The sequence below is a fragment of the Maniola hyperantus genome, chromosome 10, assembly GCF_902806685.2.
Source record: "Maniola hyperantus chromosome 10, iAphHyp1.2, whole genome shotgun sequence".
In the NCBI taxonomy this organism is placed as follows: Eukaryota; Metazoa; Arthropoda; class Insecta; order Lepidoptera; family Nymphalidae; genus Maniola; species Maniola hyperantus.
Window position 1 is genome coordinate 1,999,190 of NC_048545.1, and position 25,114 is coordinate 2,024,303.

At 40.1% G+C, this 25,114-nt stretch overlaps 2 protein-coding genes across 3 annotated transcripts in view; one reads left to right on the top strand and one right to left on the bottom strand.

Moving 5' to 3' along the window:
* Positions 1 to 25,114, bottom strand: part of ChT (choline transporter) — a 447,845-nt gene that overhangs the window by 120,068 nt on the left and 302,663 nt on the right. The window lies entirely within an intron of this gene.
* Positions 1 to 25,114, top strand: part of LOC117985790 (synaptic vesicle glycoprotein 2B-like) — a 52,367-nt gene that overhangs the window by 24,452 nt on the left and 2,801 nt on the right. The window contains exons 2-11 of the mRNA XM_034972584.2: positions 2,901 to 2,954; positions 17,564 to 17,725; positions 18,465 to 18,609; positions 19,014 to 19,153; positions 20,024 to 20,271; positions 20,653 to 20,852; positions 22,199 to 22,325; positions 23,270 to 23,402; positions 24,012 to 24,171; positions 24,737 to 24,864. Coding sequence (XP_034828475.1) covers positions 2,901 to 2,954; positions 17,564 to 17,725; positions 18,465 to 18,609; positions 19,014 to 19,153; positions 20,024 to 20,271; positions 20,653 to 20,852; positions 22,199 to 22,325; positions 23,270 to 23,402; positions 24,012 to 24,171; positions 24,737 to 24,864 — 1,497 coding nt within the window. The remainder of the gene's footprint in view (positions 1 to 2,900; positions 2,955 to 17,563; positions 17,726 to 18,464; positions 18,610 to 19,013; positions 19,154 to 20,023; positions 20,272 to 20,652; positions 20,853 to 22,198; positions 22,326 to 23,269; positions 23,403 to 24,011; positions 24,172 to 24,736; positions 24,865 to 25,114) is intronic.

Below are 25,114 nucleotides of genomic sequence, written 5' to 3' on the forward strand. Positions count from 1 at the left end.
ATTACACCCTGTATTTTATAAGTGAAAATATACTTAGCACATGGAAAACTGTTTATAAAAGTGTAGTCCAATAAATGTGTTCATCTTTAACTCTGCAGTCCGTGTACAATCTACAGACGTCATGGCCCACCTATCTTTTATTGCAAGTGTAAATTAATTGACTTTCAGTTTGTTTTGTTTTGTTGCAAAACGCTAGATCTGTTTACACGTTGCGAGCCTTTGCTGCATTAACGCGTCGCGGCGCCTACGCATGTTTTGATAAAAATCTATTCGGTGAATAAATTTGTCCGAAATTTCGAATTGTGGCATTTGGAAATTCATGAAATACCTAGTCTGGGAGTATAGCTTTTGTTTATATTGGAAGACATATTTTTGATATTCTGTCTATTTTTAGAGTTCCTTATCTCTTAATGGACAAAGAAACTCTTATGTTTCACTATGTTGTCCCTCCGTCTGTTCGTATGTCAAGGCACGGTTTTTTTTCAAAAATCTTTTATAGTACTTTTGAATCGTCAAATGAATTTATCACTGGTTCAGAATGCCCAAGAAAAAGCAAGAAAGTCATCAGTCTAAACTGAAAGCGGGCTAATTTGGAAGGGGTATAGTAGCAGTTCTTTCATTAAGCCCATACCCCTTATCGGTTTTAAAACGCCATCGTACCGGTACCGTAAATCGCTTGGCGGCACGGCAATAACTAGCCACGGCAGAAGTTCCCCACCAGACCAGAACAGACACAATTTAGAAATTATAATTTCCCCAATCGCCCCTGTCGGGAATCGAACCTGGGACCTCAGCACTCACCACTACACCAGGGAGGTCGTCATATGATGTAAAAGATCTACATTATAATTGTTCACAGCCTGACGTAAACATCCGTCGCTGGTCTCGTCGAAGGCGAACTCAACTGAAGTTAGTTCTAGGGCGAGCTATTTCTGAACTCTTTGTCAATGACGTGACGCTCCGAGTCAATTTGTTCACCTGCTGACAGTTCACTGAACTATAAACCGTTTTTCTCTTTTTTCATTTGATGATAAGCTAGCCCTTGACTGTGACTCACCTGCCTACTGTGGCTCGATTGTGGTGTGACGATCGTAATCATTTCTAATCTCTAATTGGTTGACAGTTGCCAAGTTGCTCACTATTGGCTACAATGCATTGTTGTAACAAGAATACCATAAATTCAGCCAATCACAGCAATTGCGATTGTAATAATGCTAGTTCTTCCGACCAATAAACTACCTACCGTTAAGGCTACAGCTTGAGTTAAGTGCGCTGATATCTGAAAACGTTCTACGATTACGCAAAACGCGGCTATATTCAGAGCGGACATAAATATTGGTAAGGTTTAAGGTCTGTACGCACTACGCACCTGAGCTGCGCTTTGCGTCGCTGCAGGGCGTGTCACTTCAGGCCGCTCGACGGTACCTATCGCACTACAACTGCAGCAAGCGGCAGCTCGCGTCACTCGCGCGTCACTTCTATACCTGTTCGCGTACAAACAACAACGTCGCAAGATGAGCGACAGTGAAGATGGGAAGGGTGAAGCCGACATCCTAGGGGTTGGGACTTTTGAGGATATACTCCTAAGAGCATGAGGAATACGTCATGTGCCAAAAATTAAAACTACATTGGCACCGATTCTAAGCACAACCTAATTTTAGAGTATTCGCACCCTCTTCTTACTATTGTAATATGAAAAGGACAGAAGCAGTTTGACATTTCTAAATTTAATTTTTAGATGGTAAAACCCGTGTTTTTAGCACGCACTCGCGAACGTACTGTTTAAATTTGTATTGTGCACTAAAATTTAGAGTCTTTAAATGTGAAAGTCATGTTCCGTTCCTTTTTTAGCATTAGTAAAAAGAAAAGGATGCAGATACTATTTAGTTTAGAGAGAGACTAGAGAATCGGGGCCATTATTTATTTTGAGGTCTATCATTAAATACTTAACACGATGTGCGTGTATCTTTCCGAGCGACGAGGCGACGCGACGCGCCGCTGGGTATGTCGCACTAGCGTCGCTGAACCGCGCGTCGCTTCGCTGCGCTTCACAATATTCTCTCCAGCCGCGACGCACAGCAACGCGCGGTGAAACGCTGGCAGCTCCGCTCTAATTTTTGGGCAGCAGTGTAAAAAATTGACACATTTTTTAATAATTAAGATAAGAATAATTTTAATAATAAGAATAATTAATAACTAAGTAGTTAACTACGCATAACCCATCATCGATAAAAATAGAATTTATTGTAAAAATAGTGCGTGATAATTAACTTACAACAATTAGGATTATTAATGAATTTGGTATTATTTTGAGTTAATCCTCTTATCAGCAGATGTACATAAAGGTATTAACTGGAGAAGATAGGTGATTCGTAATAGGTATATGACACCCTATAAATCCTTTTAGGTATTTTTTCTTTTACAATTTTTTTTTCATAATATTGCGCAATAAATAGTGACCTATATTTTTAACTAGCTGACGTCCGTGTCCGGATAGTGTTCCGGTACGATGCCCTGTAGAAACCAAAGAGGCATGGGTGTATTAAAAACTGCCTGAGCTCAGCGTTGATAGATCATTCAGCCAGTTATTCAGTGAGCTTTTCTTTTTATATCAGTAAGTACGCTTATTATAAATGCGAAAGTGTATTGGTTTGTTGGTTGGTTGATTTGTCCTTCCATTACGTCACCACGGAGCAACGGATTGACCTGATTTTTTGCATAGGTATAGTCAAAGACTTAGGTAAAGATAATATTGTGTAGGGTACTTATAGATTTTATGATCGTCATCGGAATTGATCGGCTTCAAATCAGCGGCCATATCACCTCGTTTGAATCGAATATTTGCGATGTAGTGAACCGACAGTTGGCAGAGTTGTGATCTATTTGTGTTTTGTTGGCAGAGAGCAAGGAGCGACTGCAGCGGGCGCCCTTCGAGACCGCGCTGCACCATGCCGGTGAGTTGCCTTTGAACTTAGCTCTATAATTTAAGGTTCCGTACCTCAATAGGAAGAAGTAACCCTTGTACTATAAAGGGTTACTTTTTCCTTTTGAGGTACGGAACAACGAAGACAACGAAGTGATCCTATAAGGCTTATAGGATCACTTCGTTGTCTGTCTATCTGCTTAAATCTGTCGTGTCTGTCAGTTTGGGGGAATAATTGGGTTATTTTTTCTTGGAATTGGGGTGATTGCGATCTGCCTTGGGGTATTTCCGAATTTTATCAAAACTGGTTTTTATTGCACTCTGATCGAAGGTTTACGTTAAAAAAAACCGAACTGTTGCATTAACCCCAAATTCGCATCTACCCCAAATTCGCATTTACCCCAAGGCACCTTATTTTATTCTCGTGCATGTCATTTTTATCTGTATTATATGTATTTTTTGTGTTCCTTATATTAAACTTGGCGCCATGGATTTAGAAAGTAATAACTAATTCTTACTTAAAATTCTTTAGTTATCAATAAGTTGGATTTGTAAGATAAATAATATGAAATGGTGATAATTAATTACGTCAACTTAAAACTAAACCTACGAGGGTTCCAAACGCGCCCAGGTCTGATCGAAGAGCTCACAAAAATAATAAAAATAAAAATAACTCTCGAGCTCACAACTAGTTTAGTTTAGAGATTGTATACAACAGAATCGGCACCTAGGTATATCAAAGTAAAAGCTATGACCTAGGACTTAATTGTTGCTCGTAAAGTTTGTAACGACTACGACATCGAACGCAGACTTTATGTCTTTGGCATTGGGGAGGAAAGTTAATTTCTACTACACTTGTTTTCATTATTGTTTATGACTTAACTCACTTTTATTTTGTTACTAGCTGCCCCAGCGAATTTCGTACCGCCTAACAGTCGATTCTTTTTCAGGAATTTTTTTAAATTTTTCTCTCCGTAAGAACTATCCTCGTACTTCAAGGAATATTATGGAAAAAGAATTAGCGAAATCGGTTCAGCGGTTCTCGAGATTTGTGATGAGCAACACATTTTGTGATTCATTTTTATATTATAGACTAGCTGCCCTGGCGAACTTCGTACCGCCTAACAGTCGATTCAATTTTTTTTTAATTTTCTCTCCGTAAGAACCATCCTCGTACTTCAAGGAATATTATAAAAAAGAATTAGCGAAATCGGTTCAGCTGTTCTCGAGATTTGCGATCAGCAACACAATTAGCGATTTATTTTTATAGAGATGAGTCTCTTTTCTGTGCCTCGATTAAGAAAAAAAAACATTATAGGCAAACGCTTGACCACAATCACACCTGATGGGAAGTGATGATGTGGCCTAAGATAGGACGCGTTTACCTAGAAGATGCCTATTCACTCTTGTTTTAAAGATTGCATCTAAGGATCTGCATCCATTGGGGTGGCACGGCACGGTAAGGGATTTTCATGCAAGGAATCATCATGATCATGATCAACTCATCGCTGGCTCACTGCAGAGCACGAGTCTCCTCTCAGAGTGAGAAGGGTTTGCCCATAGTCTACCACGCTGGCCATGTGCAGATTGGTAGACTTCACACACCTTTGAGAACATTATGGAGAACTCTCAGGCATGCAGGTTTCCTCACGATGTTTTCCTTCACTCTTAAAGCCACGATGTTTTCCTTCACCGTGATAATTTACTTACTTAAAACGCACATAACTCCGAAAAGTTAGAGGTGCATGCCCGGGATCGAACCCCCGACCTCCGATTAGAAGGCGGACGTCCCAACCCCTAGCTAGACTATCACAGCTTTTTTTATCCGACGAATAGTAGGTACCTGACTAAGCATGACTAAGCATAAACGAAGTATCAGATGCTCAGGCATCCCATACTAAATTCCAATTTTTTTGTTTTTTTCTTAAAAGAATATTAGCCATGTGAAATGACTAATTCCCCTTTCCTCTCCAACTAAGCGTCAGGCTTGTGCTAGGAGTAGGCACGACAATAGTGCAACGGGCGGGGTTCGAACCGTCACCTTTCGGTTTTCAGTCCACTCCTTTACTCGTTGAGCTATTGAGGCTCTAATATATAGGTACAACGTTTGGACCAGCTGGGTCCTCGGACATAATAGTACGGTGAAAGATCTTTCTATTATGTAAAGTAAATTGTTAGATTTCCTTACATTTGTTTACGAAATTACAGTTAAAGAGTGTGTAATGTCTAATAATGGATGGGTTCTACGAAGTTGCAAAAAAACATTGCCACACCTGTTAATTCACAATAATTTATTACTTACACTCTTTCATAGCTAAAACCACAAAGACAAAAAGTACAGAGAAAACTCTTAGATCTAACAAGAATAATTATAAACATCTTATAAATGTACTAGAACAATAAATGGTAATGTTAGCAGCATTTCATTTCGCAAGTGTGGTTCATCAAAAGAAACAATAAAAATTCAAGTGAAAAAATAATTAATAAACTCACGTTTTTGATCGCCGTTGTTTTGGCGGGAAAGTATAGGACACGGTGGTCGATGACGGCCATCTTGGCTTGATGACATAGCAGTATTTTGACGACCTCCCTGGCGCAGTGCTAACTTTTATAAGTGGGAGGTCCCGGGTTCGATTCCTGGCAAGGATTTGGAATTTTATAATTTCTAAATTTCTGGTCTGGTCTGGAGGGAGGCTTCGGACGTGTCTAGTTACCACACTACCGGCAAAGCCGTGCCGCCAAGCGATTTAGCGTTCCGGTACGATGCGGTGAAACCAAAGGGGTATGGGTTTAATAAAAACTGCCATATCCCTTCCAGGTTAGCCCGGTATCATCTTAGACTGCATCATCACTTACCATCAGGTGAGATTGCAGTCAAGGGCTAACTTGTATCCGAATAAAAAAAAAAAGCTTCGTACATAAATAAACCATGTACCTACCTACAAAACAACAAAATTGCAAAACTATCGACTTTACAATTTTATTACTAAAAATAGATTAAGCCTGCGACTCCGCGTGGACTACACAAATTTCAAACCCCTATTGTACCCCCTTAGGGGATGCATTTTCAAAAATCCTTTCCTAACGAATGTCTACGTCATGATAGCTATCTGCATGCCAAGTTACAGCCCGATCCGTCCAGTAGTTTGAGCTGCGCGTTGATAGATCAGTCAGTCAATTGGTCAGTCAGACAGTCGGTCAGTCAGCCAGTTACCTTTTCCTGTTATTTATTTAGATTTAGAAAAGAAATACTAACTAATTGTAACATAAGCTTATCCTAATTGATGCGGGGTCCATTCCACGAGTTCTGTCGCGTCAGGTGTCAGTTTCTGAAATCCAACGCCGACTGGAACGCGAAGCATTCTACCCACAACACAGCGGCAGGTCCGATAAAAACCGGCCAAGTGCGAGTCACACTCCCGCACCGTGGGTTCCGTACCACTGTCCTATTTTTTCAACATTTTGCACGATAAATCAAAAACTATTATGCATAAAAATGCATATAAATCTGTATAGAATTTTTAGAATATACAAGTAAAGCCCTTTCATATGATACCCCACTTGGTAAATTAATCTTACTTTGAAAGTTGAAAATACTAATTATTTGTTCATGACTACATTTTAATTTTTTTTGTGACGTAACCACAAATTCACGGTTTTCGGATTTTTCCCCTTATGTATACTATAAGACCTACCTATCTGCCTTTCATGATTCTATGAAACCGTTGCTTGATACCTAAAATATCAATTCACCATTAGAAATTCCCTAATCCCCACGGGTTAGGAGTTTAGTACCTTGCAGCATCAGCATTGAGGAGTGAGGAGTTGGGATCCGAAGTTCAATGGTGTAGTTGCTTGACACCAAAAATAATATTGCATCATCCGTAGGTCCTGAATCACTATAGTTTAGGAGTGCAGTCCAAGCATTAAGTCGTTGCTTGGTACCTACAACATTAATTCATTATGGCAGTAACCCTGCAGCATCAGGATTGAGGAGTTGGATCCAGAAAATTTTATGGGACCACCACGGAAACAATTAATGAACTGTTGATTAAAAAATATATTTGTAAATCGGTCCTGAAACCTGGAAAAAATCGATGTACCTACAATCTACATACATAAAAAACAGGCCGAATTGAGTACCACCTCCTTTTTGGAAGTCGGTTAAAACTAAAACTGTACCTATTGTTAAAAAAATAGCTGCAAGGCCCCAATTCTGAACTATTGTAATTTAATCATCGTTAACAAAGCGAATTGTTTTTCAGTAGCAAATTTTGTTTTTATTATCAACAACACGCTGAAATTAGTCGAGAGACGATACCCAGTGCATATTGTTTACCCTTTTCAAGTCCCAAAATAGATATTGTTTTACATTTATTTTTCCCACACATTGAATGTAATCGTCTAAGTAGGTAGGTACTTAAAGAGACGATCTTCAACTTTGAGAAAGATTATGAATCATCAGATTTTATTATTATCATTATTATTTAAGCCTTTTAAATATTTATCTAGAATTTTAGTCTTTATATAGAATTTGTTGTTGAAGACCCGTGGTCTGTAGTGAACCGGCGATGGGTTGATCATGATGATGACTCCGGGACGGGTCAGGTAGTAGGTACATAATGTACAACGTGCTTAAAACCGGACAAGCACCTCCAAGTTTTTCTTTCACAACCAGTGTTCCGTAATACAAAGACTACTCCTTACTGCAGACCAAAATAAAAACAATTGTAACAAAGTTATTTTTGGGTTTGACGTCTTTTCTACTTTGTTGCATCTTAGGTACAGATGACGACAAACCTTCACTTCTAGTTCACTCTGAAGTTGTGACGAGTTGCGGCACATTACGAATCACTTATACTTATATACAACCCATATACTTACCGCAAATTGCTAATGCGCGTGGCCGCTATTTTAGTGACGTCAGCACTAGACTGAAGTTTCGAGCTGATGGTAGGTACATTTTTATTTCGGCTGACATCAAAATGACGTCATTTCGTCAGACGTTTTCATTAAATATGAAAAGTTTATTGAGAAAATGTCGACACTGAAATTAGTGTAGGTTGATCGGGACCGGCCATTGAACTTCTTTATTTTTGGAAAATAGCGTGTTGATATTTGGGCAATGTTTCGGAACATTCTGTTTCTTTGTTTGTTTCTCACAGCTGGGGTGAAGTCTATGCTGGCAAATAGGCATTGCTTACCTAATAATTCGATAGTACCTACTTTAACTGTTGTAAGAAGTACAGTTACATTTTATCAAATACATCGACTACCTAGAACTCTAGAGTTCTGCATTCCGCGTTCACTGTAGTCTATTGATTTGGACCTATAAACAGTGACATGACCACAACGCAACGGTCAAATAAGTATACGGGGTGTACCCAGAACGCTAGCAAAAACTTACCGTTATTGTTATACTACCTAAACACAATCCAATACCAATAACCATTTGCCTCATTTTGTAGTTTTAGTAATTTAGTATTTTTCAAACCCGAAATGTTTAGCGTTCAAAACTCGGTTCAACCTACGACGTGGCATTGACTCCCTGACTGCCATCTAGACCTGTCGCGTACTATACTTATTCCTAAGTCCTAGCACAAGCTTCGTTTAGTAAGAGGATTTTCTGAAATTAATTAGGTACTAGTTTTTGCCCTGTTTCTCATCCACACGATAAAATAATTTACGGCCTAAAGCATTCGTGGCACTCGGGGATAATGTAGCTAACTATGAATTGAATGAATTTTAAAAACCGAGCGTATTTCCGAACATAACCATTGAATATCAAAATTGTGCCTCTTTGTAATAATAGTGTACCTAAATATTTCTAGCCGATATCGAACAGTATGCACGCCATAATTGCTTATGGTGGGACTTCCCCATGCAGGAAAAACCACATCGTTCAATAACAACCCCTTCATATTATTTTCTACTAGCTATGCTCACGATATCGTCCGCGTGGACTACTTAAATTTCAAATCCCTATTTTACCCCCTTAGGGGTTGAATTTTCAAAAATCTTTTCTAACCGGACGCCTACGTCATAATAGCTATCTACATGCCAAATATCAGCCCAATCCATACAGTTGATAGATCAGTCAGTCAGTCACCTTTTCCTTTTATATATTTAGATAACGTCGTCGATTCATGATCAAACCGAGAGTTCCCCGACTCTAGTTCACTCTGGTGTAGCATGTGAAAGTGTGTAGGTTACCTACTTACCAAAATCAGGGACGGCAATAATTTAAGTAATGTCGTATTTACCTGCTAACAATAGATTACCTTTATCAAGTTACCCCATGACCCTAATTCAGTTCCTAGTTTAGGGCGGGCGGAGGGAAAGTCAATGCCAGCTTTTAGCTAATGAAGGGCGGCACCCTGACGTCACAAGGTTGGCTCCCAAGGGCATGTTTAATGATGGGAGGTAATAGCTTGGGGATGATACCGCTTTAGGATTACATTAGCTTTTGTCTTCTGTCTTCGCTCGTGTGAGTTTCAAGTTCAAGTGTCCTGTTCCAATTTGAAGAGGTAATTAAGGAAGAGGAAATGTGTTCACGAAATTCACATTTCACGGTTTTTGGATTTATTCTTTTACATGTGCTATAGGATCTACCGAATTTCAATTCTATTCTAATTCTACAAAATTTCATGATTCGGTCAACGGGAAGTACCCTATAGGTTTTCTTGTCAGACACGACGGACAGACAGATAGACAACAAAGTGATCCCATAAGGTTTTCCTTTTGAGGTACGGAATGAAAACGAAAAACATGTTTGCTACACTTTCCCTCACTTATTTCAAAAAATAACTATTTATCACAGCCTAAATATTCATTACATAAATCATAATATTATTTAATGTGCCACTTGGGAATATTCCTCTTCCGAACGTCAAAGATGACTCCATCAGATCAGATGGTAGCAGTAATGTTTTGATGGCTCGTAAACGGGATTTAATGATCTGCTGCAAGATATACACACATTATAGATATGATATCTCGAGGAAGTGTACTTTTAAAATACGATTTAGCATAGATAATTTATAAAATAAACCAATTTATGTGAATTTACCAATAATTTGGTTTTTATACATACAAGTTAGCCCTTGACTGCAATCTCACCAGGTGGTAAGTGATGATGCATCAGTCTAAGATGAAAGCGGGTTAACCTGGAAGGGGTACGGCACTTTTTGTTAAACCCATGTCCCTTTAGTTTATACACGGCATCGTACCTACTGGAACGCTAAATCGCTTGGCGGCACGCCTTTGCCGGTAGGGTGATAACTAGCCACAGCCGAAGCCTCCCACCAGATCAGACCAGAAATTTAGAAATTATAAAATTTCAAATCTCTGCCAGTAATCGAACCCGGGACCTCCCACTAATAAGACTACAGTGCTTACCACTGCGCCAGGGAGGTCGTTAACGAGTCGCAGGAAGCCGCTAGATTCAGGCAGTGGAGATTGGAACTCTCGACAAGAGACATAATGCCCAGCAGTAAGAGCTAGCACGCACCACAGTGCGGCGAGTAGCGGTGCGTTTTCATCATCATTATCATCATCATCATCAGCCGGTGGACGTCCACTGTTGGATATAGGCCTTCCCTAAAGAGCGCCACCACACCCGGTCCTCAGCCTTCCTCATCCAGCCACTTCTCGCCAGCCTCTTTATATCGTCGGTCCATCGTGCTGGAGGGCGTCCCATACTACGCTTGCTTAATCGCAGTGCGTTATAAAACCCGCAATTTTAAATCTATGAAAATCCGGTGCGGAATTAATTTCGCAGTGCGCGCGCTTCTATATAGTTCTATAGTTCACAGATTTTGCGGGTAAAAACGCACGAAAGTTTACCGTGGTGCGCGCTAGCTCTGACGTCTATCTGTTGATAACGAAGAACGGTTTTCATAAGCGTTATTTTTCGTGAGAATGTTTTCAGCGTCGCGATTTAGGACATTGTCCGTGTAACTCAGCGTATAAATAGCACGGGAACCTTGCTACGAGTATTTATCGTTCATCTAGCGAGGTGTCGCGAGCCGCGGTACCTACGTAGGTCGGAGACTCGTGCGGTACTCGCTAGGTCGCTCGTGACGACGGCGACCGATTTTTGGCAAACCGTCTACGTATGACGCAAGGCATGAGCGGAAACAGCAAAACACTATCCGCTACAGTACGTGGCAGAAAGTAATGTAAAAGTAGATTATAAAGTAAAATATTCTTTCATGTACACCAAAACCATAACAATAGAAATATAACAAAGATGTTTGCAAGTACAATAGGCGGCCTTATAGCTAAGATAGCGATCTCTTCCAGGCAACCTTAGAGTAGAGGATATTTATAATAAAAATTAAAGAAAGCGGAAGAATGTACATTGACCTTAAGAAGGAGATATCAGTTTGTAAAGCGTTGTCTCTATCGTTGAGACAGATAGAACGTCATATAGGTATGAGTGACAGAGCTACAACGCTCTACAAAGCCAAAATGTCATTTAATTTTCTGCCGCGTACTGTTCCATTAGCCATTTAGGGTTAGTGCGCATCAGATGGATGCTATAAACTGTGCCAATTCTTGCGATTAGATGAGATAGAGAGGCTCTAACTTGTTGTTTAAAAAAAAACTGGGCATGATGCTTACGTTTATTTTGACTGTAAAAGTAGATACGTTTATGACAAAGGTGGATTTTTGCGCCACACACGCTCGACCTGAAAATCCACCTAAGTATACCTATCATACTAGTTCGCGCGAGACAGTCACTGTCAGAAAGATAAAAATAATGAGAGAATGAGAAAGGTGACATAGACACTCTAAAGTTTTTAGGTGTTTAATTAAAACTAAACCCCTAAAAAAGATAGAAAAAAAGAAAGAGAAAGAGTGAACTACTTAGTAGCTAGCTGCTAGTGCTTCGAGTGTCAGTCGTAGAAACCCATGCTGGAGTGTGCATATGTTATAAATACATATTCCATACAAAATATCTCATACAAAATAAACGTTTTGATTCATAATGCTAAAAAGTTTATCTTTTTAGCATTATGAATCAAAATAATTTTGAAACTATGAAACAATTATGAAACAGCGTTACTCAAAATAATTTTCTTATACAAAATTATAATATCGTGCTATGAGTTTATATCATAATAATCAACCAAAGTTGGAAGTTCGACTTGACCTTCGAGTCTGGAACTGCTTAGGCTAAGTACACACTGCGTTTAAGCGCAAGCGGATTTGAACCGCCTATGACTCGTACCACAATGTAATATACGCGTAGAGGCGCGCTGTTTGTAAATACAGAGACAGCTGACAGAAAGCACATCGCAGCTAATTTTAGCGGCGCGGCGGAAAAAACAATAGGATCACGTGCTCCAATTTGTTCCTACCATTAGTCACATTTAGAACGTTGGTTTGTAACGATTACCAGACGCTTGGGATTCCGAGCACATGAAGATTTGTGCTGTTTTTTGCAGAAAAGCGGCCAACCCCAAAAAGTTGTTTTTGAGTTATCGCCAAAAAAAGTGATAAGTTGTAGCATATAAACATAAGATTGTTACAACTATGCTCACGTATTTAGTAGACGTAAGCCCGACTGGAAAGTACCCCAGATGGGTTCGAAACTAGTCGGGCTTCACCATCGCCATCATGATCAACCCATCGCCGGCTCACTACAGAGCACGGGTCTCCTCTCAGAGTGATAAGGGTTTTGGCCATAGTCTACCACGCTGGCCATGTGCGGATTGGTAGTCGGGCTTACGTCGACTAAATACGTGAGTAAGAGCCTGTTGCCTGCCAATCCTCACTTGGCCAGCATGGTGAATTATGGCCTAAATTTTTCTCATTCTGAGAGGTGACCTGTTGTACACAGTGGTGGGCTGGCCATGGGTTGATCTTGATGATGAATAGTAAAACAGCGGCCCCGTATTCAATTCAATTCAATTTATTTCCACAAACATCCTTACAATTTGAAAATTCCTTTGAGAACCTTATGAAGAACTCACAGGCATGCTGGTTTCCTCACGATGTTTTTCTTCACCGTGTGAAGTGAAAGGAGAGGAGCCCCCGACCTCCTGAATAAGAGGTGGACTTCTTAACCACTAGGGCCTAGGCTATTACGTGCGAGGGTCATTCAATAAGTAAAGAGACAAACTCTATAATTATAAAACTATTCAATTTTCAAGATTACGGGGTAATATTGCACTAAGGTAGGTATACCTTATGGTGACCCCGACCTCCGGACCCCGACTTCTTAACCACTAGGCTATTCCAATCGGAATAAAAGGAAACTAATTGGAAAACAAGTTAAAACATGATCAAGCAATGTAATTACGGGGTAATATTACACTAAGTTACCTAATGGTGTAACTTTACCCGGGTAATCCACAGCGGTCTGTTTTTAGGTAGGGTTTAGAGGTTAAGAGCTGAAACTAACAGGATTTGGTGACGACACCGACCGATCCAATTAATTGGGCGCCTGGGGGTCGCAGTACATTATAAGTACTTCTTATACATGAGCGTACACATAGTTTTTGTTGTATACAGGGTGGTCCCAAAAATTGTATCTGGATTCTTTGGAATTAAAGTTTTCATCAAGCCCCGGACTCCCCGAAAGGAGACCAAAACTTTTACCATTAATAGTGAGCTGACATAGCTCAACGAATTAGCCAGCTGAAGTGGCATAGTGGGTAAGTAGGCCACGTCTGCCGCAGAACCGATGGCCGCTGGGGCAGACGTATTCTGGAGTGGAGACCGCGTATCGGCAAGCGCAGTGTGGGACGACCTCCAACCCGCTGGACTGATGGTAGCAGGGAAGTGGGTGGATGAGGAAGGCGGAGGATCGTGTGTGGTGGCGCGCTCTAGGAAAGGCCTATGTCCAGCAGTGGACGCAAACAGGCTGATTTATTGAATGCCTACTGGTTAGGACGTCTGCCTCCTAATCGGAGGTTGGGTGTTCGATCACGCACCTCTAACTTTACGGAGTTAGGATGGAAAAATATATCACTTGCTTTAATGGTGAAGGAAAACACCGTGAGGAAACCTGCATACCTGAGAGTTCTTCATAATGTTCTCAAAGGTGTTTAAAGTCTGCCAATTCGCACTTTATTCACTAAGCACTAAGTTTCAAAAATCCCGTGAGAACTCTTTGATTTTCCGGGATAAAAATGCCTATGCCACTCTCCACGTCTTTGACTATACCCATGCAAAAAACCACGTCGATCTATTACTCCGTTGCGACGTGATTGGTTGACAAACCAACAAACCTACAAACCAACAAATCTACAAACCAACAAACAAACAAACAAACACACTTTCTCATCTTCTTAAATATATAAAAGGATTGACTGACTTACTGATCTATCAATGCACAGTTAAAACTACTGGACGGATCGGGCTGAAAGGCAAGCAGATAGCTATTATGACGTAGGCATCCGCTAAGAAAGGATTTTTGAAAACTCAACCTCTAAGGGGGTGAAATAGGGGATGGAAATTTGTGTAGTCCACGCGGACGAAGTCGCGAGCATAAGCTAGTAGGTATTATATGAAAGGAAAATTTGACTGACTGACTGATTGACTGACTGATCTATCGACACACACCTCAAACTACTGGACGGATCCTATTACGCCGTAGGCATCCGCTAAGAAAGGATTTTTGAAAATTTGACCTCTAAGGGGGTAATTGAGATTTGCGTAGTCCACGCGGATGCGAAAAGTCGCGAGCAAAAGCGATTTAAAAAAGTTTGTATTTAGTTCAACCTGTAGCTCGCCACAAAATGGAGTTTTATAAATGCTTTGAGGGTTGTCCTTGATACGCGTTGATGGCGCTTAGACAAGCCTCCGTGACTCCATGCGCTCACTTGGAAGTAACGTTAATTACTCATCATGTTAAATTACTCATGTGCAAACCTTCCGTTGAATAAAAATTAATTTTCACATTGTATTGAAAGCATACTGGCACCGATTGCGTTGTCTTTCTGTAACCTAAATTTAGAGTATCTGCATCCTTTTCTTTTTAACAATGCTAAAAAGGGACAGAACATGAACTTTACATTTAAAGACTCTAAATTTTAGTGCACGCTACAAACAGTAGGCTCGCGACTGTGCGCTAAAATCATGGGTTCACCATCTAAAAATAAAATTTATAACTGTCAAACTGCGTCTGTCCTTTTCATATTACATTAGTAAGAAGAGTATGAGAATACTATAAAATTAGGTTGTGCTCAGAATCAGTACCAATACCTACTTAATTAAAATAACAATAATTCGTATTTTATATTTTATTTAAAATAATATGAAAATCAGTGCCTCTGTATGTAATCTGCATGCATAATTTCAAGGTTGAAGGTATAGAATTAATTATTTTTAGGGTTCCGTACCTCAAAAAGAAAAAAGGAACCCTTATAGCATCACTTCGTTGTCTGTTTGTCCGTCGTGTCTGTCCAGATAACCTATAGTACATCCCGTTGACGTAGAATAATGAACATTCATTTGGCAGGTAGGTAGATCTTATAGCACAAGTAAACGAATTAATCCGAAAACCGTGAATTTGTGGTTACGTCACAAAAAAAATGCATTTCCAATTTTCAAGTGGGGTATCATATGAAAGGGCTTTATCTGCACATTCTAAAATAACAGATTTTTATTTGTTTTTATGCATATTTTTATTTGTTTTTGACTTATGTGGAAAATGTCGAACAAACACCCGAGTACGGAACCCTCGGTGCGCGAGTGTGACTCGCACTTGGCCAATTTTTTAATTAAGTAAAGTTTTTTTTTAAGAATATTATATTACCAAGTTAATAATGACCAATATTCCTTTTTCCTCCCCAACTAAGCGGAAAGCTTTATGCTAGGAGTAGGTACGACAATAGTGCAACGGATGGGATTTGAACCGCCTATCTTTTAGAGTCCTCCTGTAACCGTTGAGCTATTGAGGCTATTAAGTTTATTTATGAGGTATTTCAATTTTCATCAAGGTGGCACACGGCGTCGTAACGTAAGTCCGCATACGGTGTTGCAGCGAATCGTAGTAGGTGTTTATTCTCATTACGATAGTGTGATAGTGGCGTAAAACACAAGCGTAAAAAGATAACTTTTCATTATTTTCTTTAAAAAACAATACTTAAAAATATTGTATGTATGTTAGAATTGTTTTTATTATCAATGGTTAACAAATAAATTATTAATAAACTTAAATCTAAAAAAAAAAACATTAAATTAAAACTAAAATAAATTAAATTAAATCTAAAACCTCGTCGAGACCACCGCAGCGAGGCATTGTACCCAAGATGCCGGCAGCATTACCCCTTTGGATGGCCAAACTAATTCTTTGACCACCTTAAAAATATTGAATTCGTCAAACTGGTTGAAGACTACCCTTGTCTATATAGTTTCAAGAAAAGATGTTACTTACAGACAAAGCTTGGGCAGAAATATCGTTAAAAATGAACTGGACTGGTAAGAAATATAATTTTTTTTTTTGACGTCACGATTTCAACTAATATCCAAAATGATACGTCTACGCGACGATTCGTTTGTGCAACACTGGGTCTCTTACGTGTAGCGTCGTAACGATACGACTACGCTTACGACTCTCGGATACTGTCAACGGGGGCAGAGTACGGAAACAACGGAAAGCTGTTTTTAACAATTTTATTCATTTACCGCAGTCCGCGTTGAAGGGGAATAGAGAAAGGGAACAACAGGATAGATTTTCAATAATTTAATTCATATACCGTTGTCCTCGTTAAACGGAAACGACAACGGGGACAACGGGATAAGTTTTTAATAACTTTATTCAAATCCCGATGTCCCTGTTAAACGGAAATGACAACGGGGACAGCGGGATAAGTTTTTAATAATTTTATTCAAATCCCGATGTCCCCGTTAACGGGGATACGGCTAACGGGGACAACGGGACTACATGACGCTTACGACCCGTGTGCGAAACGGCTTACTGACCTTATCACTTGAATTTCCATTGACAATTTTATTTGCTACATTACTGCGAAGGTAATCGGGAACATACAAAGTGCATCCATTGAAGCTCGTTAACTTCAAGTGCTCTCAGCTCATTTCATGGTCATTCGCAAATAAATGTGAATATATACTTATTGGTAATATAAAATAGGAAGTGACGTCCGTGTGGTGAGTGTCTATTGATTGCTGCACATGGTCGAATATATAGCAAGCTGTGGCCATCACTAAGTGGGTCTACAAAATAGCATAAATGTGTATTTACTAGCTGATGCCCGCGCCTTCATCCACGTGGAATTAGGTTTTTTAAAAATCCCATGGGAACTCTTTGATTTTCCAGGTCTTTATCTATATCCATGCAAAAAATCACGTCAATCCGTTGCACCGTTGCGACGTGATTGAAGGACAAACCAACAAACACACTTTCGCATTTACAATAAGGGTACTGATTTTGTGTGTTTAAAGTTTATTATTAGTAACCTGTTGATTGTCCTTTTGAAAAAAAAAACCCGTCACTCGCTCTTTCCTTACTACGTGGACCCGCTCTCACAGCTCCATTCTCAACCGCTGATTTTTTTTTACAGAACCATACCATACATTACCAAACTTACCATACATTTTGCTAAGAATTCGGTATTGAAAGCACGGTACAACTTTATTTATGTCGATATTTTTTATTTTTTCCAGGTTATGGATGTTTTCAATGGCTGCTGCTCATGTCCTGCGGGGCAGTGTATGCGGTGTGTGCGCTCAGCACCACCACACTCAGCTTCGTGCTGCCGGCCGCCGAGTGCGACTTCAATCTCAGCTCTAGTGATAAGGGGAGGCTTACTGCTACCCCACTTATTGGTAAGAATGTTTTGTTTGCTAAACGTTGACTGTCTCTTAAGCATTGGGGCCGATTCTCTTATACACAATCTCTAAACTAAACTAAATTAATAGGTCTTAATCTTATCCTTTTCCGTAAGCAACACTATGAAAGGGATCTTAATATCCATTAAAGCATCCAAACGAGTGTTATAATGTTGTACTGAATTTCATTATAACACTCCTGTGAAAAAGAGACAGCGCTATACTGCTGGCATAAATCTATACCGTCCGTTGTAATCTCTAAAATAGCTCAACCAGTAAAGGAGTGGACTGAAAACCGAAAGGTCGACGGTTCAAACCCCGCCCGTTGGACTATTGTCGTACCTACTCCTAGCACAAGCTTTACGCTTAGTTGGAGAGGAAAGGGGAATATTAGTCATTTAACATGGCTAATATTCTTTTAAAAAAAATGGCTGCTGCTCACGTCACAGGGACAGACATGTTTTCGAGTAGAAAATAAATACTGGTTAACGGAGCCTGCGGCAATATTCACAGCCTGGTAATGCCCATATACCTATAATACGCGACAGGTCGAGATGGCAATCGGGAAATGAGGCGGGGAGACACCCCGCACACCCGCACGTCAACCGCGCTCGCCCGCACCGGGTTAGCACGGGGGTTGTGCGCTACCGTACCGCGTACATATGCAGCACTACAGTGCAGTCTGAAATGGAAGGTTGTTACCATACTTAACTTATAACTATTTTTGTGTTTCCAGGAATGTGCGTGGGCTCGTACTTCTGGGGTAACCTAGCGGACGCGCGCGGCCGCAGGAAGGCCATCATCGGTGCTCTGCTATTGGACGCCCTTGCCGCCTTTTTGTCTAGTCTTATGCAATCTTTTCCCGCGTTCCTGGCTTGCAGGTTTGTTACCTTTTTCTGCTTCTTGTTATTTCTTGAATAGGACTGATATTTTATCAACTGACTGAAAATTGTGACGACATCCCTGGCGCAGCGGTCCCGGGTTTGATTCCCGGCAGGAGAAATTTTGAATTTTATAATTTCAAATTTTTTCTTTGGTCTGGTCGGAGGCTTCGGCCGTAGCTAGTTCAAACTTCTGTTTGAACTAGCTACGGCCCTTGCCTACGTCATAATAGCTTTCTACATGCTAAACTTCAGCCCGATCCGTCCAGTAATTTGAGCTGTGCGTTGCCATTTGGAACAGACGTTAAAATTAAATTAACGTTAAGATTAAATTAATTAAATTCTTTCTTTTATATAGATGTTATGAGTATACCATTAATTTTTAGTCAATAATCTGATGACAGGTTCTTCTCGGGCTTTGGTATAATAGGAGCCACTGGTCTCGTGTTCCCCTACTTCGGTGATTTCCTCTCCTTACGGCATCGAGACGTCATGCTGTGCAGGCTAGAAGTGTTCTGGACGTTCGGAACTATTTTACTGCCAGGTAAATTCAAACTTCTTTATTGCGAATATGGGTAAACAGTGGAGATGTTACAAAAACAAAAAGCCAAATTCTGCCTTTTAGCATGCAATATGTTATGATATACCTAACAACGTGTACATAGTTTTGATAAAATTAGTCACATTAAATACTTAGTCACAAAAAAAATACAAATTTAAATAATAGTCCTATTACAAATGTCAAAAATTAAAATAAAACTAAAACTCCTCTTTGCAAGAAGTTAATATCATAAAGTGGTACAAAATTGCTAGCCTTGGTATTCCCCTAGAATAATAAAGGGGGATTCCAACATCAATGGGTATTCCAAATTAGCTTTATTTAAGACTAGCTGATGCCCGAGGCTTAGGGAGGATAGGATTTAGGTTTTTAAAAATCCCGTGGGAACTTTTTGATTTTCGAGATAAAAAGTAGCCTATGCCACTCTCCATGTCTTAAACTATACCCATGCAAAAAATCACGTCGATCAGTTGCTTCGTTGCGACGTGATTGAAGGACAAACCAACAAACAAACACACTTTCGCATTTTTAATAGGGTTAGTGATCGCGTCAATTTCTAATTACAATCTTGGCATCATTGTGATAACTAAAAAAAAACACGTAAACTGATAATTAGTATTTTTAACTTTCAAAGTAAGATTAATATACCAAGTGGGGTATCTGAAAGGGCTTTGCCTCTAACATTTGCATTCTTAAACAGATTTTTATTTATTTTTATGCATAATATTTTTTGATATATCGTGCAAAATATCGAAAAAATACCCGAGTACGAAACCCTCGCTGCGCGAGTCTGATTTGCACTTGGCCGGTTTTGTACGCATTACATCAAAATTTACCCCGCTTTGTAACTTTCAGGTATCGCTTGGCTCATTATCCAAGACCCACGCTTCAATCTGACAGACCCAGGCGCGGATTTCCAGTACACATCCTGGAGGGTGTTCGTCTTCGCCTGTGGTATCCCCAGTTTGCTGGTGGTGTTACTGCTGCTACCCTTTCCCGAGAGTCCGAGATACTTGCTGCATGCAGACAAGACGGATCAAGCCCTGCGTGTTCTGCAGAGGATATTCGTTGTCAACACCAGGCTGTCTGAGAAAGATTTTCCAGTGAGTTGTTCAATGGAGTTTTCATTTGGCTGTAGTTCTTCATTTAATGTTACTGCACTCATAGAGTCCGACAAACTTTTTGCAAGCTTTTTTAAGACGGATCAAGCTTTGAAAGTTTTGCAGAGGTACAGGAAATAATTTGGTACAATGATAATAATAATATCAAGCTTTTTGAAAAATATTTGCTACTAAGGCAAAATTTTTCATACCATAACCTCTTGAAGACCAAATTCGTGCTAGACCAAAAATGAAATTTTGCCAAAATTTACGCATTTTGCGCAAAACGCATTTGATAATCCGGAAATCTATTTCCACATACTACCGTCCCAAAAAATTATCTTCTGTTGAAAAACTGTTGAAGGTGGTTGATGAAACTTACAGGTAGAATCAATGATCAGCGCGACAGACGGCGAAGAAGAAGAAATAGTTCCAGCAGACAACAACGGCAACGAGACCAAGTTGCCGCTCACGTGGAACCAGAGGTGGAACGCCTTCTGGTTCAGGAAGAAGATGTTGGTCACCCCACCGTACATCGGTCTACTCGTGCTTTGCTGCTTTGTGGATTTTGGCCTGATGTTCAGGTAAGGACGATGACTGTTTCTGCCCTTACCTTCTCCAGCAAATTCATAATTTGGAATATCCTTCATTCATTGAAACTGGATTTTTAATAATAGTCTGAACTAATCAAAGCAAACGTTTATAATTTCATGTTTATAATCAATATCCAATGTATTAAAAACGCATGACAAAATTTATTGGCAAATACTTTTGGATTTGTTAGTTTTATGCTAAGAAAAGTAGTTTATTATTCCTAAATATACAAAAATCCACTGCTTGAAATGAAAAACTAAATATATAATTTAAAATCTAGGTCTTATGAGCTTTAAAATAAACTACATATATGCAGTTTTTGGACGCGGCAGTTTCTGATGAGGGCATGGCTCTATACTGTGACGGGAATTGCCCTTTAATGTTCAAAGTGTTACGTATCGGGACACTAAAGAATAATGTGTTCTAGTTCATCATTATGATCAACCCTTCACTGGACCAGTAGTAAGCACGGGTCTCTTTTCAGAACGAGAAGGGTTTTAGGCTTTCTTGCAAAACGTACCTCAGTCGGTTAATACACGGAAAAACATACTTTGGAGAATCGAATTTTCGAATGCATTAGCAAATGGTTGCATATCATTTGTTACTAACATCTGATAAAAATCGTTAGCCTTAATTGGAAGTTGGCACTAGGTGAAGACAGAGTTAATAGTGTTAATCGTTAACCTGTTTAGTTTTGTGGAATTTGATGTCAATGGACTTGTTCCAAATCTATAGGTAACTTGTTAAAAATCCCTAACCATAGTTTAAATGAAGAAATGTTTGTTTGTCGTTCAATCAGCCTCCTTCAATCATTTGAAGCCTCAATATCAACGGTTATAGGAGCGGACTGAAATCTTAAAGGTCGAAAGTTCAAACCCCACCCGTTGCACTATTGTCGTACCTACTCCTAACACAAGCTTTACGCTTAGCTGGAAGGAAAAATGGGAATGTTAGTCATGATTAATATGGCTAATATTCTTTTAAAAAAATCAAGCCGTAATAGAGCCGTAATTGACGTGATTTGCCTATAGTTGAGGACCTGGAGAGTGACATGGAAAGACTCAGAAGAGTGATATACTTTTTATCCCGTAAAATCAAAGAGTTCCCACGGGATTTTTAATAAACCAAATCCATACGAAAAAAGTCGCGGGCATCAGCTAGTTATTCATATTTCTATTCATATAACTTATTATTTTCTTCGCCGTTAAAGACAATACTGATTATTTTTAGTTGTTGGCTATTATCGTCGCAAACTGAATAAAAATTAACCAAGTTTTCCTATGCCGCCTTTCAAAATTACTGTTAAAAATAATTCTGATCTCATGTTTCTTTCCAGTTACTACACCCTCATGATGTGGTTTCCGGATCTCTTCGAGCGGTTCAGTCAGTTCTCGTCCCTGTTCCCCGGGGTTTCCGCGGGCGTCTGTGAGGTGTCTGCCAACGTCACGAGGAGCGAACTGCTGGTAAGTTCACCATCTCGATCCATCGCCGGCCCTCTATTGAGCCTTGTGCCACATCAGAAATGCTTTGGCCCTGCTGCTTCAAGGTTGAAGCGGACTCCGGGATCCATAGCAGAACATAGCCGTCTTCGGTGACTGCAGAGGGACGGCTTGAAGACCTTGACGGAGCCTCCAGACCAGCAAAGTTGAATACGTTATACGTAATATGTCTGAGCGGTTAGAATGCTAGACTGCATTTACCTTGACTTGTCGGCAATTCTTGGAGCGTACCCTAGCCATAGCTCATAGCCCACCATGCTTTTCAAATGCGGATTGACAGACTTCACACATCTTTGAGGACAATATTAAAGTTTCCTAGACGTCTGTGCTACCAAGTGACTGGGCTATATAGAGAACTTTCAAACATGCAAGTTTCCTCGCCATGTATTTCTTCAGTTGGTTGATGATTTTGGACTTCGTTGTACTCGGACCTGGTACAATTTTTAAAGGAAGAATTGGGATAGTTTTGATGGGGCAGACTAAAAAAAATTCTGTTGAATCATAAAGTGAGAAGAAAGACAGAAATCATTGATTTTTATGCAATGAATAGCTTATGCTTGCAACGTCGTCCGCGTGGTCTACACAAATTTCAAACCCCTATTTGGCTCCTTTAGGGGTTGAATTTTCAAAAATCCTTTCTTAGCGGATGTCTACGTCATAATAGTTATCTTCATGCCAAATTTCGGCCCGATATGTTCAGTCGTTTGAGCTGTGCGATGATTATTATTATTATTTATTTATTATTTAATTAGAACGGCCATAAAGCCAATTACACTAATTAAACTACGAGTACAAACTAACATAAACATACTTACAAAAATTGTTAAAATTATAAATGATAGATCCATCAGTCACTCAGTCAGCTTTTCCATTTAAGTATATAAGATTTAACAAAACCCTTGTTCCAGGGTAAACAAGAGTGTCCGCAAGTGATAGATGACAGGGTGTTCATCCACACCCTGGTGGTGGCGCTGAGCTGTGTGCCCACCGCGTTGATGGTTGGTCTCACTATCAATAAGATTGGGAAGAAGATTATGCTTGGTGAGTATTGCAATTTGCAACACAACAATTGTAATTGGTTGGGCATAACAGCTAAGTAGGCTCCTGCGGTACTGGTGCGGTGCGGGAAGTGTGACAGTTGTCACAAGTTGACGAATCACTGAGCTCTGGCTTCACGACATGACACCCCTCCACTACCGCAGGAACCTATACTATATTGGGCAGACGTGTTCTGGAGTGGAGACCGCGTACCAGTAAGCGCAGTTTGGGACGACCTCCAGCCCGCTGGACCGATGACCTGAAGAAGGTGGTGGGGAGCGGGTGGATGAGAAAGGCTGAGGACCGTGTTTGGTTGCGCGCTCTTGGAAAGGCCTATGTCCAGCAGTGGACGCAAACAGGCTGATGGATGGATGGATGGATGATACTATACTAACTTGTGCTCGCGACTTTGGCCGTGTAGACTACACAAATTTCAAACCCCTATTCCACCCCCTTAGGGATTGAATTTTCAAAAATCCTTTCTTAGCGGATGCCTACGTCATAATAGCTATCTGCTTGGCAAATTCTGTCTTACCACAGACTAGTCATCAAGTCCTTCCACCTGTTTTTCAATACGTTCTTGGTATGCTGATCAATAAACTCTCTTCGCAGTGGGCATGTTGATAATCTCCGGCTTAGCAGCGTTGGGTCTGAACCTGGTGGAGTCGTCACTGCAGAATCTGGTGCTGTCATGTGTCTTTGAAGCCATCGTCAGTTGCACGGAGGCGGTGCTGTTCTGTGTTATATGCGAGATCTTCCCTACCAAAGTTGCGTAAGTATTTAGACCATCTTTAACCCTCGCCATCGCTAAGGTGGAGACGAGCTAACTTGGAAGGGGTATAGCCTTTTTTTATTAAGCCCTTAACGGTTTCTACTCCCTATTACACGGCATCGTACCGGAACTCTAAATCGCTTAGCGATGGCTTTGCCGGTAGGGTGGCTAACCACGGCTGATTGTGACAAAATTTGGTACAGAGTGCAACGTAGATACGAACATAATATTATTATGTACGATACTTTTTAACCATGAAAATGAAAGAGCTCAAAGGAAAATTTCAACATCCCGCGAGGACATACAGTCATATAGTCAGCTAGTTATCCGATAAAGTCCGATTAAGACTAGGTGCCCACCCATTTTTGTGTGGAATATGAAAGTAGTATACCCAGTCAATAAATTAAATCGTGCTAAAAGTGGCCAGCCCATTGTCAACCACTGGTTTACATGTAACATGTAATGTACATGTACATGGGCATTTTAGATACGTAACCCGTGTCAACTGCTAGTTGGCACGGGCAAATCAATGGACTTCTTATCTTACTTGTTCAACTTTCCACAGGGCCACAGCTATGGCGGTGACGGTGATGAGCGGTCGAATCGGCGCCATTGTCGGGAACGTGGTGTTCGGCTCGCTGGTGGACGAGCATTGCATCATCCCCATATACATGTTCGGATCGCTGCTCATAAGTAAGTATACCTATACTTTATCCACGGAGATAGAGTATATTATAGTGATCTCTCTTTTACGTAATCCCATACAAATGACAGAGACAAAAAACTCAGTGGGTGTTAACCATTTTGATTAACGAGAATAATTAAAAAAATCATGATTTTTATTATTTATTTTTAACACAATCTAAATATATAAAAGGAAAAGGTGACTGACTGACTGACTGACTGACTGACTGACTGATCTATTAACGCACAGCTCAAACTA